At 49.3% G+C, this 17,515-nt stretch overlaps 9 protein-coding genes across 9 annotated transcripts; 5 read left to right on the top strand and 4 right to left on the bottom strand.

Moving 5' to 3' along the window:
• Window positions 1-376: 376 nt before the first annotated feature.
• On the top strand, window positions 377-2,623 carry N7496_000539 (putative triacylglycerol lipase (LipA); the record flags this gene model as incomplete). The annotated part of the gene is made up of 9 exons (XM_056693470.1): window positions 377-891; window positions 964-1,078; window positions 1,133-1,251; window positions 1,312-1,379; window positions 1,433-1,523; window positions 1,577-1,830; window positions 1,892-2,178; window positions 2,256-2,391; window positions 2,484-2,623. The coding sequence occupies 9 exons, from the start codon at window positions 377-379 to the stop codon at window positions 2,621-2,623; spliced, it is 1,725 nt and encodes a 574-aa protein (XP_056560199.1).
• Window positions 2,624-3,102: 479 nt separating this feature from the next.
• N7496_000538 (putative alanine--tRNA ligase) lies at window positions 3,103-3,960 on the top strand (the record flags this gene model as incomplete). Its single annotated transcript, XM_056693469.1, has 1 exon — window positions 3,103-3,960. The coding sequence occupies one exon, from the start codon at window positions 3,103-3,105 to the stop codon at window positions 3,958-3,960; it is 858 nt and encodes a 285-aa protein (XP_056560198.1).
• A 207-nt stretch (window positions 3,961-4,167) lies between these two features.
• On the bottom strand, window positions 4,168-4,961 carry N7496_000537 (FKBP-type peptidyl-prolyl cis-trans isomerase; the record flags this gene model as incomplete). Its single annotated transcript, XM_056693468.1, has 6 exons — window positions 4,168-4,210; window positions 4,278-4,319; window positions 4,422-4,442; window positions 4,525-4,585; window positions 4,684-4,751; window positions 4,828-4,961. 6 exons carry the CDS (start codon window positions 4,959-4,961, stop codon window positions 4,168-4,170), a joined length of 369 nt encoding a protein of 122 aa, XP_056560197.1.
• A 1,931-nt stretch (window positions 4,962-6,892) lies between these two features.
• Window positions 6,893-7,989, bottom strand: N7496_000536 (histidinol-phosphatase; the record flags this gene model as incomplete). The annotated part of the gene is made up of 3 exons (XM_056693467.1): window positions 6,893-7,141; window positions 7,208-7,744; window positions 7,807-7,989. The coding sequence occupies 3 exons, from the start codon at window positions 7,987-7,989 to the stop codon at window positions 6,893-6,895; spliced, it is 969 nt and encodes a 322-aa protein (XP_056560196.1).
• Window positions 7,990-8,802: 813 nt separating this feature from the next.
• Window positions 8,803-9,354, bottom strand: N7496_000535 (holo-ACP synthase; the record flags this gene model as incomplete). Its single annotated transcript, XM_056693466.1, has 1 exon — window positions 8,803-9,354. The coding sequence occupies one exon, from the start codon at window positions 9,352-9,354 to the stop codon at window positions 8,803-8,805; it is 552 nt and encodes a 183-aa protein (XP_056560195.1).
• A 795-nt stretch (window positions 9,355-10,149) lies between these two features.
• N7496_000534 (ATP19 family protein) lies at window positions 10,150-10,621 on the bottom strand (the record flags this gene model as incomplete). Its single annotated transcript, XM_056693465.1, has 3 exons — window positions 10,150-10,201; window positions 10,312-10,439; window positions 10,574-10,621. The coding sequence occupies 3 exons, from the start codon at window positions 10,619-10,621 to the stop codon at window positions 10,150-10,152; spliced, it is 228 nt and encodes a 75-aa protein (XP_056560194.1).
• Window positions 10,622-11,309: 688 nt separating this feature from the next.
• N7496_000533 (uncharacterized protein) lies at window positions 11,310-12,729 on the top strand (the record flags this gene model as incomplete). Its single annotated transcript, XM_056693464.1, has 3 exons — window positions 11,310-11,464; window positions 11,758-12,316; window positions 12,409-12,729. 3 exons carry the CDS (start codon window positions 11,310-11,312, stop codon window positions 12,727-12,729), a joined length of 1,035 nt encoding a protein of 344 aa, XP_056560193.1.
• Window positions 12,730-13,819: 1,090 nt separating this feature from the next.
• Window positions 13,820-14,776, top strand: N7496_000532 (J domain-containing protein; the record flags this gene model as incomplete). The annotated part of the gene is made up of 1 exon (XM_056693463.1): window positions 13,820-14,776. One exon carries the CDS (start codon window positions 13,820-13,822, stop codon window positions 14,774-14,776), a length of 957 nt encoding a protein of 318 aa, XP_056560192.1.
• A 1,312-nt stretch (window positions 14,777-16,088) lies between these two features.
• On the top strand, window positions 16,089-16,451 carry N7496_000531 (uncharacterized protein; the record flags this gene model as incomplete). The annotated part of the gene is made up of 2 exons (XM_056693462.1): window positions 16,089-16,263; window positions 16,315-16,451. 2 exons carry the CDS (start codon window positions 16,089-16,091, stop codon window positions 16,449-16,451), a joined length of 312 nt encoding a protein of 103 aa, XP_056560191.1.
• Between the last annotated feature and the right edge of the window lie 1,064 nt (window positions 16,452-17,515).

Below are 17,515 nucleotides of genomic sequence, written 5' to 3'. Positions count from 1 at the left end.
ACCTATGAGCGTGTGCATCTCCGCAACTCTGCGAATGAAAGCCCTAAAGAAGTCTAAATGTAGCTTTGTAAAACTTTCTGGTCGAGATAATTTCCCCGGTCTAGCATGACTTTTGTTGGGTTCCTGACTATCTGACCTATCCCTTGAGTTTGATCATGCCTCGACTGAGGGGTTGGGGGAGATGATCTACTATATCAACTTTGCCTTGGCATACTTATTAACTGGATAATTCCTCCGTTACTCTAGCTTGTTCACACTAGGGGGAGTATATGTACACTTTACAGTCCAAGCTCGTCCTACTATAACGGTGTAACGTCTCCCATCGCCTAGTTCCCAAGGTTCTATTTGAGGGATTGACTGTCCACAAACAACTACAATGCGTCGCTCAGCGCTGTGGCTAACCCTAGCCACCGCAGTATCCTCAACTCCATTATCTCAGAGGGACTCGGCAGTTTCATCCCACCCACCAACAGCCACTCTCTCCGCAGGCAATGCAAACTCAAAAACCGTCTTCGTGGGCCGGACTCTCCCCGAGTTCAACCAAGATCTTTTCTTAGGTATCAAGTATGCCGACGAACCAACTCGTTTCACACCCGCAGAATTGAAGTCCGCCTACGAATCTAAAGATAGTAACTCTGGTGTCTACAATGTCTCCGCGGCGGGAGTGTCGTCCCACTCCAATGCAGTCTACTACAATGCTACTGAGTATGGGTATGATTGCCCGGGTTACGGGTCCGATACCACTAACTTGGTGAATATGGGATTGATCAAGCTGAATGAGGATTGTCTGAATCTTAATGTGATTAAGCCTCAGAATTCTGGGGAGAAGTTGCCGGTTATGTTGTGGATTTTTGGTGGTGGGTGGTCGCAGGGTGCTACTGCGGATCCTAGGTAAGGTGACTCCAAAAAGAAATACAATAACTTTAAGATAGGGGTGCTAATTCGAATTGATTGGTTGTACAGATATAACATGAGCTATGTTGTCCAGCAGAGTGCGTTGAACGGCAAGCCTGTGCTGGGCGTATCGATCAACTATCGTCTTTCGGCATTTGGATTCCTAGACTCAGAGGAAGTGAGGGTGTGTGAAATTGCACACTCTAATGATTTCGAATAATCCCTGACTTTGTAGTAGGCCGAGGGAAACACCAATCTCGCCCTTCGGGACCAGCGCACTGCCATGCGGTGGGTGAAAGAGCATATCAAGGCATTCGGTGGGGACCCGGATCGAATCACGATCTGGGGCGAGTCGGCGTGAGTGCATCATTGATCACAAAGCTGTCTCTAATGGTACTAATATCTCTGCGTTTTCAGGGGAGCTTATAGTGTGGGAGCGCACCTTGTCACCAACAACGGCGATAATGAGGGTCTCTTCCGAGCTGGTATGAAAACACCTTCCTTCCACATCTAGAGGAGTATCTCACATGAGATCCAGCAATTATGGAGTCCGGAAACGCAGTAGGACCACCCTACAATGGTACAGAATGGCACCAGCCAATGTACAATCGACTTGTCCAACGAACAGGGTCAGTCTCCCCACAGGAAAGCTATGACGATTACAGAGACTGATTGGCACCAGATGTACCAACTCAACAAACACCCTCCAATGCCTCCGAGACCTACCCTACGAAACTTTCTACAGCAACGCCTACGAAGGATTAGAGTGGTTCGCCACAGTCGACAACATCTTCATCTCAGAATATCCCCAGATAAGCTACCGTGAGGGCAAATTCGCCAAAGTCCCCATCCTACTCGGCACAAACACAGATGAAGGGACTAGTTTCGGGACAACCGGTACAAATACAGATGAAGATTGTGTCGCGCAGTTGATATGTATGTTATACATCTCCAAAATCTTTTCGTGAGAATATCTAACACTATCTGTACGATCCAGCCTCCAAACGCTGGGTCCTCACCCGCGACGAAGCCACCAAACTCCTCACCTACTATCCCAACGTCCCAGCCCTGGGCTGCCCCTACGGCTGGGGCAATGTGACCTGGCCAAGCAAAGGGCTACAATATAAACGCTACGAATCCATGGCTGGCGATATATGCATGGTAGCGCCCCGCCGGATGCTGACACAAGCCATGTCCCGTTTTGAAGACCATGTTTACTCTTATCGGTGGGATGTTGCTGCATTGAATACGTCGACTACAATTGGAGTGCAGCATTTTGCGGAGGTAGGGGATACACTTACCATTCTGTATCAGAACGACCAGGAAGGACGATGCTGACTGACTATCCTATCAACGTATAGATTCCGTTTGTGTTTTCAAATCCAGTCCAAAATATCACAGCTCTGGGATCTGATCCTGCGCGCTTGGAACTCGGACAGATGGCCGCTCGCATGTGGACGTCATTCGTGACCGATCTGAATCCTAATGGGCATGGAGGTGAGTTTATCCTTTCGCTTGGCTGTTGACCTATATTAGTATATCACAGCCTGCTCTATTAGCCGATTGTACTAACGATAGATGAAATGCAGTATCGCACATCCCCCAATGGCCTCGCTATTCTTCCAAAGCTACAAACTTTGTTTTCCGTCTTCCCCGGAATGAGAGCTATGTGGAAGCCGATACCTATCGTGCGTCGGGGATGGAGTATATCAACAGTATTGCGCGATAAGAATAAGTTAGCTAGTTTAGGTAGACTTGAGAAAGCGTCTGTTCTTGCGGCTATCTAGAAGGGTTGCATGTTTCCGATCATAAAGAATGATCTTCTCTGGCATTGGCTTTTCGTCGGATCTAGTGGGCTACTTCCGTGGGCTACAATATCACCGTACAAGGCATATAGGGCTCATATAGATACGTCGTTGTATGTCCAGATACTATTGAACCCCTCGAATGATAACTAATGTAGTTTTTCATTTAGCCGGCTACAACACTCTCCACTTGTAGACAGACTGTAATTGGCTGGAATGCGGGGTTGTATTCAACAGGGCGCGCGGGCTCCAGTTTCTCCCCGCGGACTAGTTTTGCGCGAGATTGCGACTATAACTATCTGACCCCTTGCTGGACCCTGATAAGACTATTCCTCCTGCTATATTCTTCCGCTCAAGTCAATTGCATGATTCAGGCCTAAACTCACCTTGAATCAACTACGCAATGCCACCTCCAACCCCCACCTATCTCGCCTACCAGCACGACGCAAAACTCCTACACCTAGAAACAACCATCCAATCCATCCAACCCTTCTCCGACCTCGACGAAGCAAACAAGACCCTCTTCAAATCCCCGGGCGAGAATGACTTGATCCTCGTAACAAAAGAAACCATCTTCCACCCACAAGGCGGCGGCCAACCCTCCGACGAAGGCTACATCTTCCCCGCAGGAACAGATCCCAGCACGAGCAACAATCCAGAAAAAGCCCTCCTCCAAGTCCTCGCCGCACGCATGGACGCTACAAACAACGGCCAAGTCCTGCACCTGGTCCGGCCCATGCCCAACACAACCACGCCCCTCCAATCCCTAACACCCACCACGCCCATCCTCCAATCCATCGACGCCCAAAAACGCCTCCTATACTCCCGCCTCCACACAGCCGGCCACGTCCTAGGCTCTGCAGTCCGCCACCTCCTCGAATCCTCAATCCCAAACTTCGACGAACTAAAAGCCTCGCATTTCCCTGATAGCGCATCCTGCGAGTTCCGCGGTAGTATACCCGGCGAACACAAGGCTGCGATCCAAGCGCGTGTGGATGAGTATATTGCGCGGGGGATGCCGGTGGAGATTGAGTTTTGGGGGGAAGAGGACTTTGAGAGGGAGGGTGTGCCGCATCTTCTTCCTGATAGGGGACTGTTGGCGCCTGGGGAGAGCAAGTTTCGGGTTGTGAGGATTGTTGGAGCGGAGGTTTATCCTTGTGGAGGGACGCATGTTGATACGACGGATTTGTGTGGGGGGACTGTTGTGAAGAAGATTTCCAGGAGTAAGGGGAATAGTCGGGTTAGTTATGCTGTTGTATAGAAGGGGGAGATGCATATAGATGGAAGGGAAGATTATACTATAGACCGTTGTGGTTTGGATCGAACGTCTACGAGGTTATTAGGGGCACGAGAGAAGAGAAGACTGGCAAAGCAAGCGACTCCTGGGCTGATTTCCCTTGGGTATTTGGGAAATCGCAACCAGAGCGTTTCCACCGAACTTTGTATTTGTTTTGTAGAGTCAAGGAATCTAAGCAGCGGACTTGTTGTTGATCTTGACGAGCTCGACCTCGCTGGAGAATATAGACAGTTAGTGTCAACGGTTCGATTGAGATAAGGGCGGATGTGTTTGGAACTTACAAGACCAGGCGGGAGTTGGCAGGGATCAGGCCGGGGAAGCCCCTGTAAAAGAATCATTGTTAGCATCTTGATCAGAGTCATCGATACCGCGTTGGGTTTGTGGAAGCTAGGCGCGATGTAAGGGCGGTGGTATCTTTCACATACTGGGCTCCGTAGCCGAAGTCACTGTCAAGACAACTGGTATTAGCATATGGCACTCGAAAGCTCCTGTAAGAGCTGGCTAAGCTGAAATGGAGGGAAAACTCACGAGCTGATATCGAGGATAGCCTTCTCGCCGAGGCTCATCTGGGGAACACCCTCGTCCCAGCCTATCAAGCACGATTGAGTCAGTAATGGTCATGTATATAAAGCTGCGTAGGATCGTGCAGTGCGAGGATCCTCGCGCGACCAGGATTCATCCACGTACCCTTGATGAGACGGCCAATACCAATAGGGCTAGCCAGAGGGGAGCCGCGGTCCCGAGAGCTGTCGAACCTGAGCAGTTGCAACGTGGTCAGTAGATAGCTCAACTAACAGGGGATACCAGGATATATAAGAGCAGGACACTTACTTCTTGCCCATGAAGTGGTTATCAGCAGCGTTGGCGTCGTACAAGCAGCCAGTGTAGTGCATAGCGACGTTGTCACCCTTCTTGGGGAAGTCAACGCCGTTACCGGCGGTCAGGATCTTCTTGTCAACACCCATTTTGAAAAAGGATAGCGATTGAATCGAAAAGAGAGATATATAGAGATATATGCTTGATTGAAGATGAGAGTTTGGAGAAAGGAAAGAAGGGAAGAGAACGGGAAGCTTTAAAAAAACGAGGGGCAAGCCCAAACTTCGGGTCCCACTTTTTCTCCAAGTGGGGGGTGGCCGCCGCGACGTAATGGACTGGTTGTTGAAACTCAGAACTTCCTTTGCTGAGGACCAGTTAGATTAACCTATCTAATCGGATTTTTCCGGTATGTTAGACCCAATTAACTTGAGGCAGGATAGGGGCTTTATTATCCGCCTCTCGTTGGATGACGCCTTCCGGTGGATGGCTTGCGAAGGAGCTCCGGAGGGGCGGGAGATGAGGGGCAGAGTGTAGACCCTGGGGAGGAGGTAAATTGAATTACTGTATGTTTGGCTAGCTGAATGGTACGAGGTCAATGCAAACAGGTTGTTGTAAGATCTATTCCAGAATCAGTATAATTACTGTGCCCATTCTTTTAGGGTTCCGTCTTCGGTCATCGTGGCGGCGTATAGTTGGTTGAATGGAATATCCATGGAGTACTAAGGTTGGGATTCAACTATTTTTGGACTGGTATGAATCAATCTGAAGAGGGTAGTAGTTATAAAGTATAGTCTAGCTCATCATTTGTCACTATTACTCCACAACTGAGCTACCTTGTGTCTCTCTAGAGCTGAACGTGGCAAATAACCCCGCGGGTAAGCCGTATTTTCCCGAGTCTCTCTAATAGCTAGGGATGGAGACATGGATGGAGGAGGTAGAGTGGTAAGTTAGGCATAAAGCAGCAGATCTCTCTTTTGATCATGCTAGATATGCATTTGGAACACATCTCAAAGACAGTTAGTATCCTTATATCTTGCTGCACCTTTAAACGCTATGGTTACTAGTTGTTCTATCATTAGGTCCTAGCTACTATAGCCAAAACTTCATAGTAGGTATCATAAGCCCTTGTGCATTTTATAGATGGATTGCGTGTAGCCCAGTAGAGGGAAGTTGATGAAGATACATAACTACTACCGTGCGAGCAAGAATCGCCCAGTGTTTCGCTGGCCCCTCCACATCAGTTCGTTCCTTTCACAATTAGCGGGCTACATCTCAGGAAGCAGCTCAAGAAAGCCTGGGATTCCCTCAGGGTGCACAATTAGGTATATACCAGATAGACCGCTTCCGTTGAGGGACCAGTATACCATAACCAGTACCTCTGCTCCAGCTATAGACCACATCACAGAGAAGTAGATATAGAAGGGAATACCAGAGCTGAAAGAAGTTAAAGTATCTTGGTTCTGGTAATTAGAAAGAAGATTTCTGGAATAATGAAAGAAGGAGAAGGGAGCAGGAAGAGGAGGAGAGGAGGGAAAAGGAACTCGATAGGGAAAAGAGGTGGAATTAGAGTCATGGCAGAAAATATCATTGTCTTAACACGAATCAACTATGTAAACATCCTAACCCGGTACACCAAAATGCTTCGCGTCTCTTAGCACTTTTTTGAACAAAGTCTCCTTTGGTGCGCCATTCTTCCGCAGAAGCTCAGCAATATCCTTATGACCGTAATTCTCCGCGTGGGTTAGCGCTGTTCGGCCGCGATCGTCCGTCGCCTTAACATTCGCATGCTTCTCCAACAGTAAGCCAACAACAACATCAATTTTCCCAAGCTGGGCAGCCCAGTGTTTCTACCCCCTCCGCTTCTACTCACGGCTTAGAGTAGGAGCTATTTATTTCCCGAGTATGATTAGCAGTCGCACTATTATTGTTCGAGGCTATATTTACCTACTAATCGTCGGTCACTGATAGGCTTCGATTTCTTTACATATGTCCAATGGACCAAGTGTACCGTTGTTTGATTCTCTAATTCGATAAATCCCCGCAATATATGCTTCATTATCATCATCAGAGACTGGAATGCTCACGCCTTCCAAAAAGCCATCTGCTTAACCTCCTCCATAGAAACAGCAGCAATCCTCGTTCGAGGGAACCGCTCATCTGGTGCAGGCGAAAGATCCCCACCCTCCTCCCCAACAAGCGACAAATAATGCAACGTCTGCACACCCACACGATCCAAAAACTCCAACACCCGGTGAAAGTTCAAACTAACCTGATCAACGCCATGACTATCATCCGAAAGACAAAAGCGTCCACCAAGCGCCAAAAGCTCCTATCAAGATAATCAGCCTCTCTCCAAACCCAAAGCAAAGGCCAACCCAGAATCCCTCATACATACCTCACAAATCTCCCCATTAGGATATGGCTCACTCATCCCCTTCCTCAACGCCGCCCCATTAACCTCCACCAACCCGCCATACCCAACCACAAACTCCAAATTCCGCACAACCTTCTCCCAGACACCAGGCCAACTCTTAATGCTCCGCTCGGGATCATCGCTCTTCAACCGAATCAGGTCAAAATGTCCCACGACGGGCGGCTTCAACGCCTTCAACATATCCAGCTGTGCATCGAAGTAATCCTCGAACAGACGCTCATCGGTGCCGCCGGCGATATTCCGGGCGCGGATGTACATGTCGTGGTCATAGTCGATGGGGACGGTGTGCATGTGGTGGACGGAGCCGATGAAGAATTCAAAGGGGAAGCGGGAGAGGGAGCGGGTTATTAGGGAGTGGGAAGAGGGGCGGATCCAGTCGCATTCGAAGCCGATTATGATGGAGATTTGGGAGGTGTATTTTTGGCGGAGGCGGAGGGCTTCGGTGAAGTAGGCTTCTTCGTTGGTGGAGTGCCAGGCTTCTGTTTGGCCAGCTTCGATCTGGACGGGTATTAGAGAGGGAATTGAGTATAGATTTGAAGGTTGTGGTGGTGGTGAGGTACCTCTTCGGGGTAAAAGTCCACGGCGTCGCGGGGCATGTGCTCTGTCAGACAGAAGACTTGCATCTTCTTGCTGATGGCGGTCTGGATGACCTCCTCGAGGGAGTCTTTGGCATGGCCAGGGCAGAATTGGCCCGAGTGACTGTGGTGGGAGAATGGCATTTCGTATTCTTTTTCCTGAGTCATGGTTAGCCTTGTTCATGAGGTTGATGATAAGTGGCTGGTCTGGCGGGGTGATAGACCAGTCAGAGATGACCGGACGGGACAAGCTGTACAGCTGTTAGTATCTTCTAACTTACTTCTAAGTCTATTATCTTCCCCAGGGCGATGTGATGTACAATATCTGAAGTTGGGGAAAGCCAAATTGGAGAGGAACAGAAAGTTGATATCAGCTCCGATAAGAATTCAGTCCCGCTTTTGTGGGGAATTACACGTCGGAAAGTGATACTACACAGTTGAGCACACGGGGTCGAATTGCTTGACCGGATTGGCTTCCGTCATGGCTATATGACACATATTTAATCAATTATAGCACACTATAGTTTCATTGGCATAGTACTTTCTTATTATCATGTGCGGTCATCGTGTGTTTGGCGAGGGGCTGCTCAAACCAAGCCTCGGCAGACACCTGCGCAATATTCATCAATTAATATACACAATTCTGGAATTAATCCATACTCATATCATACATAGATCACTCTCGAGTACTCCGAGCTCTGCAGTAGCACCCCAGGCGCCGGTAACCACCAGGCCATCGCCTGGCTCTCCGAAGACGGTCGTCGAGTATGGCAGTAAACACCATCGCAGCATTTAGATGCAATACTTGGTATACAACAGCATATTGATACCAGAAAATCTGGTCAAGATATCCCACATGTAAAATTGTAGCAGAACAATCCAGCTCCGGGATCAGGAACCTCTCCAAGGACACCACGAACTCGACCACAGTCGCAAAGCCCATATAACCACAAAATCATATACCCATCCACACAAAATCATTCAACCAGCCGCCAAAACAGTCGCAACAACATACTCACCATCATGCGAAATTGACAACCGTCCCAACCGATCCGGTCTACCCTCTCCACCCCCCAAAAACACAATCTCCGGCCTCCGACTCGTCCCCTCCTGTTGTACGAACCCCCCCCCCACACCACTCCTATCACCCTCCTTCCTCCCTTCCCCTTGATGATGATTATCACGCGGTACACGAACCTCGACATCCTTCCACCCCAACGAAGCAGCCCCGTCCGGCGCGGCTTTGCGCGCGGCTTCTTTGGCGGCGAAGCGGCCGGCTAGCCAGCGGGTCATGTCCGGTGTGACAATTGTCTGTGTTTGCGCGCGCGTGGGTGTTTGAGGGGAGGAAGGGTGGAGATGTGGTGGGAGGGTATCTTTGAAGCGGGTTTGGAAGTCGAGTTGTTCGTGCTCGCTGAGGATGCGGCGTGTGAAGCGGGTGAGGTAGTTGGGTCTTTGGAGGAGGCGGGTTATGCGGGGGAGGTGGACGATGTCGGTGCCGATGTTTAGGGCGAGGGGGAAGGGGAGGGGTTTCATTTTGGATGTGTGGTGTGTGTTGGGGAGGTTTGTATGGCGGGCGTAAGGTGTGTCGAGATTCTGGTGTTGTGTGGTTGGGAGTTGAGGAGGTGAAGCTGTGGTAGTTAGATGTCGGGAGAAAGTTGGAGACGAACGAGCTACATCAGGCGCTTGGTTTTGATGGGCGGGGATCCAATTCCTAACTCTGGGTAAGTAGTGGACCGGACTATAGCTTTATCGTAAATTTCCGAAGAGGAAGCTTTGTCCGACGAGTATAGTATCTAGATGCCTGGTATACTGCTACGATTGATTATCGATCTACTATCAAAGCTGCGCTACGAGGATATCCGCAGAGCGGGGCCAGCTACGAGGTTCGCTCAGTATCGGACAAGACACTCCAGCAGCTTTGACAAACGATGCAGAAGCTCCCGACCTTTTCATAAGCTTGTCGAGTATGAAACAGCCATGTCCGCGGTTGTTCAACACATCGGCAAACTCGTTGAAACATCACCACTCTCGAACTCAGATTAGAACTCGGACTCGGACCAGACCAATTTCAGAAGGAACATTTCTTCTATGCAGCGTACACGCCTCTTATGTACAGAACCACGAAAAACCTCCATCACCCGCCTTCCCATAGATCGGCCCGTCCAGCTCCGGAATAGTCGTAGCGACTAGAATATCGCAACATCCAATATATCTCGGAAGGGAAGCGACAAGAACGAAGAAGGGTGACTCGAGTCATGCATCACGCGGCGTCGTACTCAAGGCCGGACCGGGCCGTCGATATAAAATCCGTGTTTGGGGGAGGGTGGTTTAGTGTTTCTCGGACTTCTTGTCGCCTCCGTCCACTTCCTTGAGGAATTGTCTGTAGGGTGCAGAGTTAGCACGGATATTGAGCCATTGATGGTGCTCATGTGGTATTAAGAGCTTGAGAATTGTTTGGTATTGTCGGGGATATTCGGGTATAGCACATACTGGATGAAGTCGCCCTCTTCCTTGGACGAGGCGTTGATGGGGGGACCAGCGGCGGTCTTGGGCTTAGAGCCACCACCCATGGCGAGGTAAGAACCGGCGAACATTGTGCCGAGGACGGCCATGGAGAGCTGGAGTGATAGAAAAAGCGGTTAGCTTGCGCGGTAACATTTCCAGCTGTCGCCGGAGTGGAGAGTGGAGGTAAAAAGGGATACGTCGAGCGGGCAGGATTGTCGATCGGGGGGGTGGGGTGAAGAGCACTTACGACGTGAGAGCCGACCTTCTTGCCGGCGACCTGGTAGTAGACGACCATGTTGAGGGATTGGGGATGTGAGAATGGGGGAGGGAAGGTCTAGTGCAACGATGTGGAAAGCGGAATCCTCAGGCTTTGGATTCAGAGATGAGGTCGGGACTTTGAGACCGCTTTGCCTGATTAGGCTTAGTGTGGGAGGAAGATGAGTCAGCGGGAGGATGGGTGGTCAGGTCAGGTGATCTCCCGGGTGTGTCCGAGATCATGTGACTGGATCGGGAAGGATGTCACGAGCGAAAGAAGGCAACAATTAATATTGGAAGATTAAATTATATAGAATTCAATAAAATGGATAATTCTGAGACTGAAAATTGAAAACTTGACTATATTCAGCTCAATATCGTGATATATTCTATTTGTTTACACTGGACAAGTATACGGGAAACGGGAAGTAAACTATTCCATGGATTGTAGGCCGAGTATACCCCCGGCTATTAGCGACTTAGTCCTGATGCACTGCGCCTGCTTCGGCTGCCGTGGACGGTTATTATGATGGCTCTTGAGGCTTAGACCGCGGTTTCCGTTTCTCCCTCTTGTTTACTCTCATCTTCGTTCTCTTCTGCTTTTCCCAAGCATTTCAGCGTTTTCCTGCTAGCTTCACATCTACCTCACACAACCTTACCTCCACCACTCCCATTCAAAGCCAACGCTCTTTTTGAATCCCTTGAATATCCAATCCTAGCTTCCCACGATGGTCTGGGGTAGTCGCCAGCCAAAAGATTCCAATGGCTCTCCCCCGCCTGATGCCGATGCAGACAAGCCCGTTGCGCGGGAGAAGCTCCCCACAAAGTTGCAACAGCTAGTTGACCGGGAAGACGACTTTTATGATGATATCTACTCTCCATAGTACGTGTCTGCCCAATATTACTCCCTCCATGATCTTTCAAATCATGATGCAGGCCACTCTTATGAGCGATATGAGCGATCAGAGTCGAGAACCATCGAGAAGCCCGTGTCTTTCCCGTCGTGCTCCACTTTTCAGTGCACTTCCCGGCTGCCAATGACATAGCTCGTCATTACTGCAGTACTACACTGAACTGTTGAAAGACAACGCTCCTGCTCCTGCTCTAGCTTTAGCTCAACTGTTGCACCACCACAATACAAACACAGCTAACAATGAGCTCCTCCGAACCCCCCAGCTCCGTCGATTCCACAGACACCCCCTACCGCTATGCCGCATACGCCCAGCGCATCCGCACTATCCTCCTCTCCGCCCACCGCTACGTCGCCTACACCTCAGACATTGGCGAGTCCTTCCGTCCCGTCGCACACCCCTACCTCGTCCGCTCTGCCTACGGTATCTCCTGGGCCTACCTCCTCGGCGACGTCGGCCACGAGGGCTACAAAGCGTACCTGCGCAATCGCCGCGCCCTCGCCCCACCGGGCGACGCGCACAAGGATGCCAGCTCTATCACGTCCGAGCAGATCATCCGTGGCATGGCCACGGGGAATATTAGCATGCCCTTGACGAAAGAAGGGAGAGCTGCGCTAAAGGAGAAGGATTCGTTGACGCCCTGGCCGACGACGGAGATTTCGCTTGCCGAGGATTATCGGATGGTTATGGCCAAGCGGGCTGTTTTCCAGAGCATTGCTAGTATGGGACTGCCTGCTTTCACTATTCATAGCGTGGTGAAGTATTCGGGTCGTGCGGTTAAGGGCGTGAAGAATTCGCTTTTGCGGACTTGGTTGCCTATCGGGGTATGTACAGCTATTGCTTTGCTTCAGTTCTGGTTCAGACTGTATGCGTTACACTGGTGGAGCTTATGCTAATCTTTTTTTCCCGTTTCCAGCTCGGTCTCTCCGTCGTGCCTTTCCTCCCCTACCTCTTCGATCACCCTGTCGAAGAAGCCGTGGACTGGGCCTTTGGCACCGCCCTCCGTATTTACGGCGGCGAAGATGCTGTCCGTCCCTTGCCTACCCATGCGCTCCTCTCCAAACCCGCTACTGAGGAAAGTGGAAGTGTGACAGCTGCCGCAAAGCTCTCGTGGGAAGAGTACAAGAACGAGCGGGAAAAGGCTCGTGAGCTCCGTCGGGAGGAGGGCGGTAGTAAGCCGCTGTCTAGTTGGTTTGGAGGCTGGACCTCTGAATCTGAGAAGCCGAAGAAGGAGTAAAGTAGTTGAGCCTGGTGTGATGCTCTTCTTTGGCTGCATATGATATCTATTATCAATTCCCCTCTCTTGTGGATATACACATACATCTCCCCTGTTTCTTTTCGTTTCTTTTCTTGTACATAGGACATACATATCATTATCTAACTATTTTACCACCTGGGATATATCTACTTTTAAAGTTTAGTTTGACTTGTATTGTAGTGGTCCCATCTACGTCATTCGATCCGCCACAAAGCTTCATAAAACTTAGCTCGCGTACCTGAATACCTTCTCACGGAATGACCCGTATTGCTCATTGATGAATCGAACACCACCTGGTGTAAACAGGTTTACGTAAAGAAGCAGCTAAAGTTTGATTTCATCCCGTCTATCGGACTCTCAATCATGCCGTATAGTATATATCGACGATCTAGATATGAAGGTCTTATTAGATTCAGGCGGACAAACTCGGCACCACTTGGTAAGACCATCACAAATCCATATCCATCATGCTTGCAGATATCACTTATTGCCTGCGTACATAGAAGGTATGATGTCCTTTCCGCGTGTCTTCCGTGGTTCGGCAGATACCACTAAATTTCAGGGACCGGGACTTTATAGTAAATCTATCATCGTGGTAGACAACACGTCATTTCCCTAGTCAAAGCGGAAACTACGAAAATGACCTTGAGCGACAATTTGATGCATTTTTTGAATGGTAGTTTAATATGGTCAGGGCAAAAGGAGAGAATGCTAGAGCTAATGGGCACCTAGGCCGAAACATAGAGACTGGTGACACTGTAAACCCCTTCTGACCTATCTCAATCATTTATTTCATTAGTGTCAATCCTTTATTGGCTCTTAGGATCCAGTCCAAGTCCAAGTCCATCTTTTATGCTTCTACTTTGTTAACACTGATGGTACATGATGCCAGGATGCTGTGGCTGTCCATTTTTGCCCAATCACTGTCAACATTTGGTTGGTAATATTCCAGACGTATATCGCTTGCTCCGCCACCTCTTCCCCTCCAACCTGTACCATCCCACTACATTTCCCCCTCTCGGATTGTCCCTCGGTGGATGAAGTACTGCTCTTACCCTGCCCGTCTATGATGTTGCCCCCTGGTTCTGACCTGTATGTCATTTTGGGAGTCACCAAGGAAGCTACCATCGCCGAAATCCGAGCTGCCCATCGCGAACGAGTGCGCAAGTGTCGTCCGGACAGAATTCAAGATGAATCGCAGCGAAACGCCGCTCAGGAGGAGTTAGAGCAGGTGGAAGACGCCTATGAAATACTCTCCGATGATCATCGACGGGTTCGATATGACCAGTTAGTGAGGCTGAGAGAACTTAAGCGCGATCTGCTAGCACGTAGGCGAGAATCGCGGCAAGAACGTACCGTGGAAGAATCCATGCCCAAGAAGGACTTAGATGAAGGGATGCGCTTTACGGATGAGTCTCCACCTATGCCTTGCAAACATGACGACTTTCGCATACAGCCCAAGCCAAAGGAAACGGGCGATAAGGAAGAGACTCGGAAGCCCGAGTATAGCTACCGCTCCGCTAAGGAGCCTCTGCGCAGCGAGGGCACGGGTATTAACCAAGCAGACCTTTCCGATAATCAAAATCACGAACCCCGCTGGCAAGATTCAGTGAAGTCTGCGTATATGCCCTTTACGCAATCCGACCTAGATTCCGACTCCGTCTCTAATAGCTCTGAGCCTTATATAGTCTTGGATAAGGAGTACCCCGGCTGGTCTCGCAATAAGCACAATCTCTTGCTGAACTTGGCGGAAGAGCATATCCAACGCTGCAAGTATGGTACCCGAAGATCTCGGTCCACACAGCGACACTATGGTTACGTGTCGGCGAAGACAGAGACGTCTGCTTCGCGGCCGGTTTCTCCCCAAACTGTGATAAAAACGGAGGAATTCGTTGAGTTTGCTTTGAGCATTTTTAAAGAGGTATGCAGTACGAACGAGCTTGGATGCATAGTTGTTGAAGTTGTCGAAAATCTATCAGTGGCAAATTTGATTCCCATAGATGATGCAGGATTGACATCAATTTAAATCAACAGAGACCGAAATTTTGCTTCGTCCTTGGCTGAAGGACTCTACCCGTACGGTTCGATGGAGGAGCAGATAAAGCGACGAAATGGTGCAGTTGATGATGCGAAAGCAAGCGCGCCCCTTTGGCGAGAGCCTACAACAGAGAGGTTATTAAATAATCCGCCCAAGACAGAGAAGCTCCATATTGTCCCGCCTGAGCAACTTAACCTTTAAGTGATGTATTCAAAACATATCGTTGAGCGTGTCGACGTTGTTGCTGTCCATGGCCTGGGCGCAATACCGGACATCACTTGGACAGAAAAGAAATCAGGAGTCAACTGGCTCTCAGATGAAACGATGTTGCCCAGAGCTGTTCTCCGGAGGCACGGATTTTGCGTTTCGGTTACGATTCTCTCTGGATGGGAGAAACGCCGATCCGGACAACCTTGTCGACGATCTCTACTAAGCTCCTTCTTTGTCTCAACGTGATTAGAACGGCAAGTTATCCTATTCATACCAATATCTCGAGCTAATAAGAAAACTAGGAGGATCTGGAAATGTCACTTATTTTCATCGGACATTGCTTCGGTGGCCTTGTTATTGAGCGGGTATTGAGAAAAAGAAATCCCGTAGTATCAAAATGCCCTTCGCTAACGGCATTTATAGGCCTTGGTCCTCGCTAAAATGCAGCAAAACAAATTCCCCTGGTGTTTTTAACTCAACTAAAGGGGTTGTCTTCCTTAGAACTCCTCATCGTGGATTAAACTTATTTACCGAGGGGAGCACTCTTCTGACAGCGATAGCCGCGTCGTCCGACCTATATAAAAATCTTGAGACTGATGTTCTAAAGACCATAACGTCTAAGAACGGTACCCTCCTTGATGTTGTAGACGACTTTATTACTTTGTCCGTTTAAGGCGGGCCTGAGGTATCTTGCTTTTTTGAGTAGCGTTCGTCTAAACTGGGAAAGGTCATCGGGAGAGATGATATTGAGGTAAGTGATAGTTGGTAACAGGGAAATTCTGTTGGATATTAGGAACAGGAATTCATCGTTGATTCAAAGAGTGCGTCCTTTAACGGCTACCCGAAGTATGGACTTAAAGTAGACCATTTCAGTCTTAATAAGTTCGATAGTCCAAAGAACCCAAACTATATCTAGGTACAGTTAGTGATCGTAGAGTACTACGAGAAGGCTTTAAAAAGTGCTAGAAAGAATCATTCGAGCTAAGGCTAACCTTAATCTCCGATAGAACGCTAAGAGGAAGAGCTAAGGAGGGAGGTAATCAAAGCACTTCATGAAGAAGAGTCCCAAAAGCAAACCTCTTTGTGGGAGATGGAGTATCAAAAACGGTTTGCAGAAGAGAAGCGAGCTACCGAACAAGCATACCTCGAACGGCTTAAGAAGAATATAAGGAAGTACGGAATCGAGGAACCTAAGATGATACTCGCTGTAAATCCTTTACCCAGAGATGAGGAATTGAAGTCGACACAAGAAATAGAAGAAAAGAGTAGGTGGCATTGCAACCTTCTTAGGGGAGTATTGTCTGAGTAAGGCTTAGGTCGCGGCCAGATTAACGAAGTTCTGAATGACATGGGAGAAACTATGAATATCGACGGAATCGAGACCACCGTCACCAAGATGGCCAAGAAGTGGGTTTCGACGCGCACTTTGGACGCTCATGATATCCCCTGGTAATATGACAAGGTGGAAGCTGCCTATCTATCAACCCTTCAGATTGATCATTTTGTTGACACGAGTATATAGCACGACCGTTCTATAATCATTGTCAAGCGCTAGGTGCCAGATTATGAGCGGGAATTCTTGTGGGACCACTCATACGCTCTCCGCGGAGGGAGAGGACGAAGACGAAACCGCGATTGCGGTTAAGGCAAAATAACGACGAAAGGGAAGGTAGAGAGGAGCAACTGAAGGCTTGGGTAACACAAATGTGGGAGAGTTTTCATGCGACACATATGAGGAAGATGCAAACGAGGCAATCATCTTTCAGTAGATCTAATGCCATCACGCCGTCGCCAACAACCTCGAACTTTGACAGAACACGAAGACACAGTGTCAGGAGTGATAGTGCAGAAACCGTTCACTCGGCTCCTGGTCCAGAGGAAGTCTCTCGGCGAAGGCGAAATTCCCGTACGCTAACCTGCGAGGGATCACGAACGAGTCTTCTAGCGGGCATCAAGACTCGTCCCCACCATCGGGCTGATTCGACAGGGGATGAAAGGGCTCCATCGAGGCCTTTGAGGAGGATTCGACGTTTGAAAATCAGGTTGGATGGCATGCTGGCCAGCCATGATGATCGTACGCGCCAAGTACGACAATCTTCCTTGACGTCCATCGACACCTCCCGGCCATTGACTGTCACTCGCCACTACGGTAGTGGATACAGGCTGGCGGGGTCCTCATCATAGGTCCTTCCCACTTCCTAATTGTGCGACGGAAGAAATTGGAGAGGGTGTGGACTAGATTTACACTTGGGGTCGACAATGTTCTCAAGTACACAGGACGGGGATGGGCTCAAGGTGACAGCGCAGCGTAGGGGCTGACACAGTACCCAGGGGCTGGCAGGTAATCCGAGATGTGTTCCCGCGTCTCTTGTTCAACATGTTAAGATACCTAGTCGAAGTAATATGGGCCTATTCTGAAAAGTAATCAGGATCCTTGGAAAGTCCATGTTAGCTTGCGGGGTGAGCCATGTTAGATTCGAGACTAGCAACGATTAGACGTGCCACAGAGACAAAATC

The sequence above is a fragment of the Penicillium cataractarum genome (genome assembly GCF_028827025.1).
Source record: "Penicillium cataractarum strain IBT 29864 chromosome Unknown utg000001l, whole genome shotgun sequence".
Taxonomy (NCBI): Eukaryota; Fungi; Ascomycota; class Eurotiomycetes; order Eurotiales; family Aspergillaceae; genus Penicillium; species Penicillium cataractarum.
This window is presented reverse-complemented; position numbering and strand designations above follow the sequence as displayed.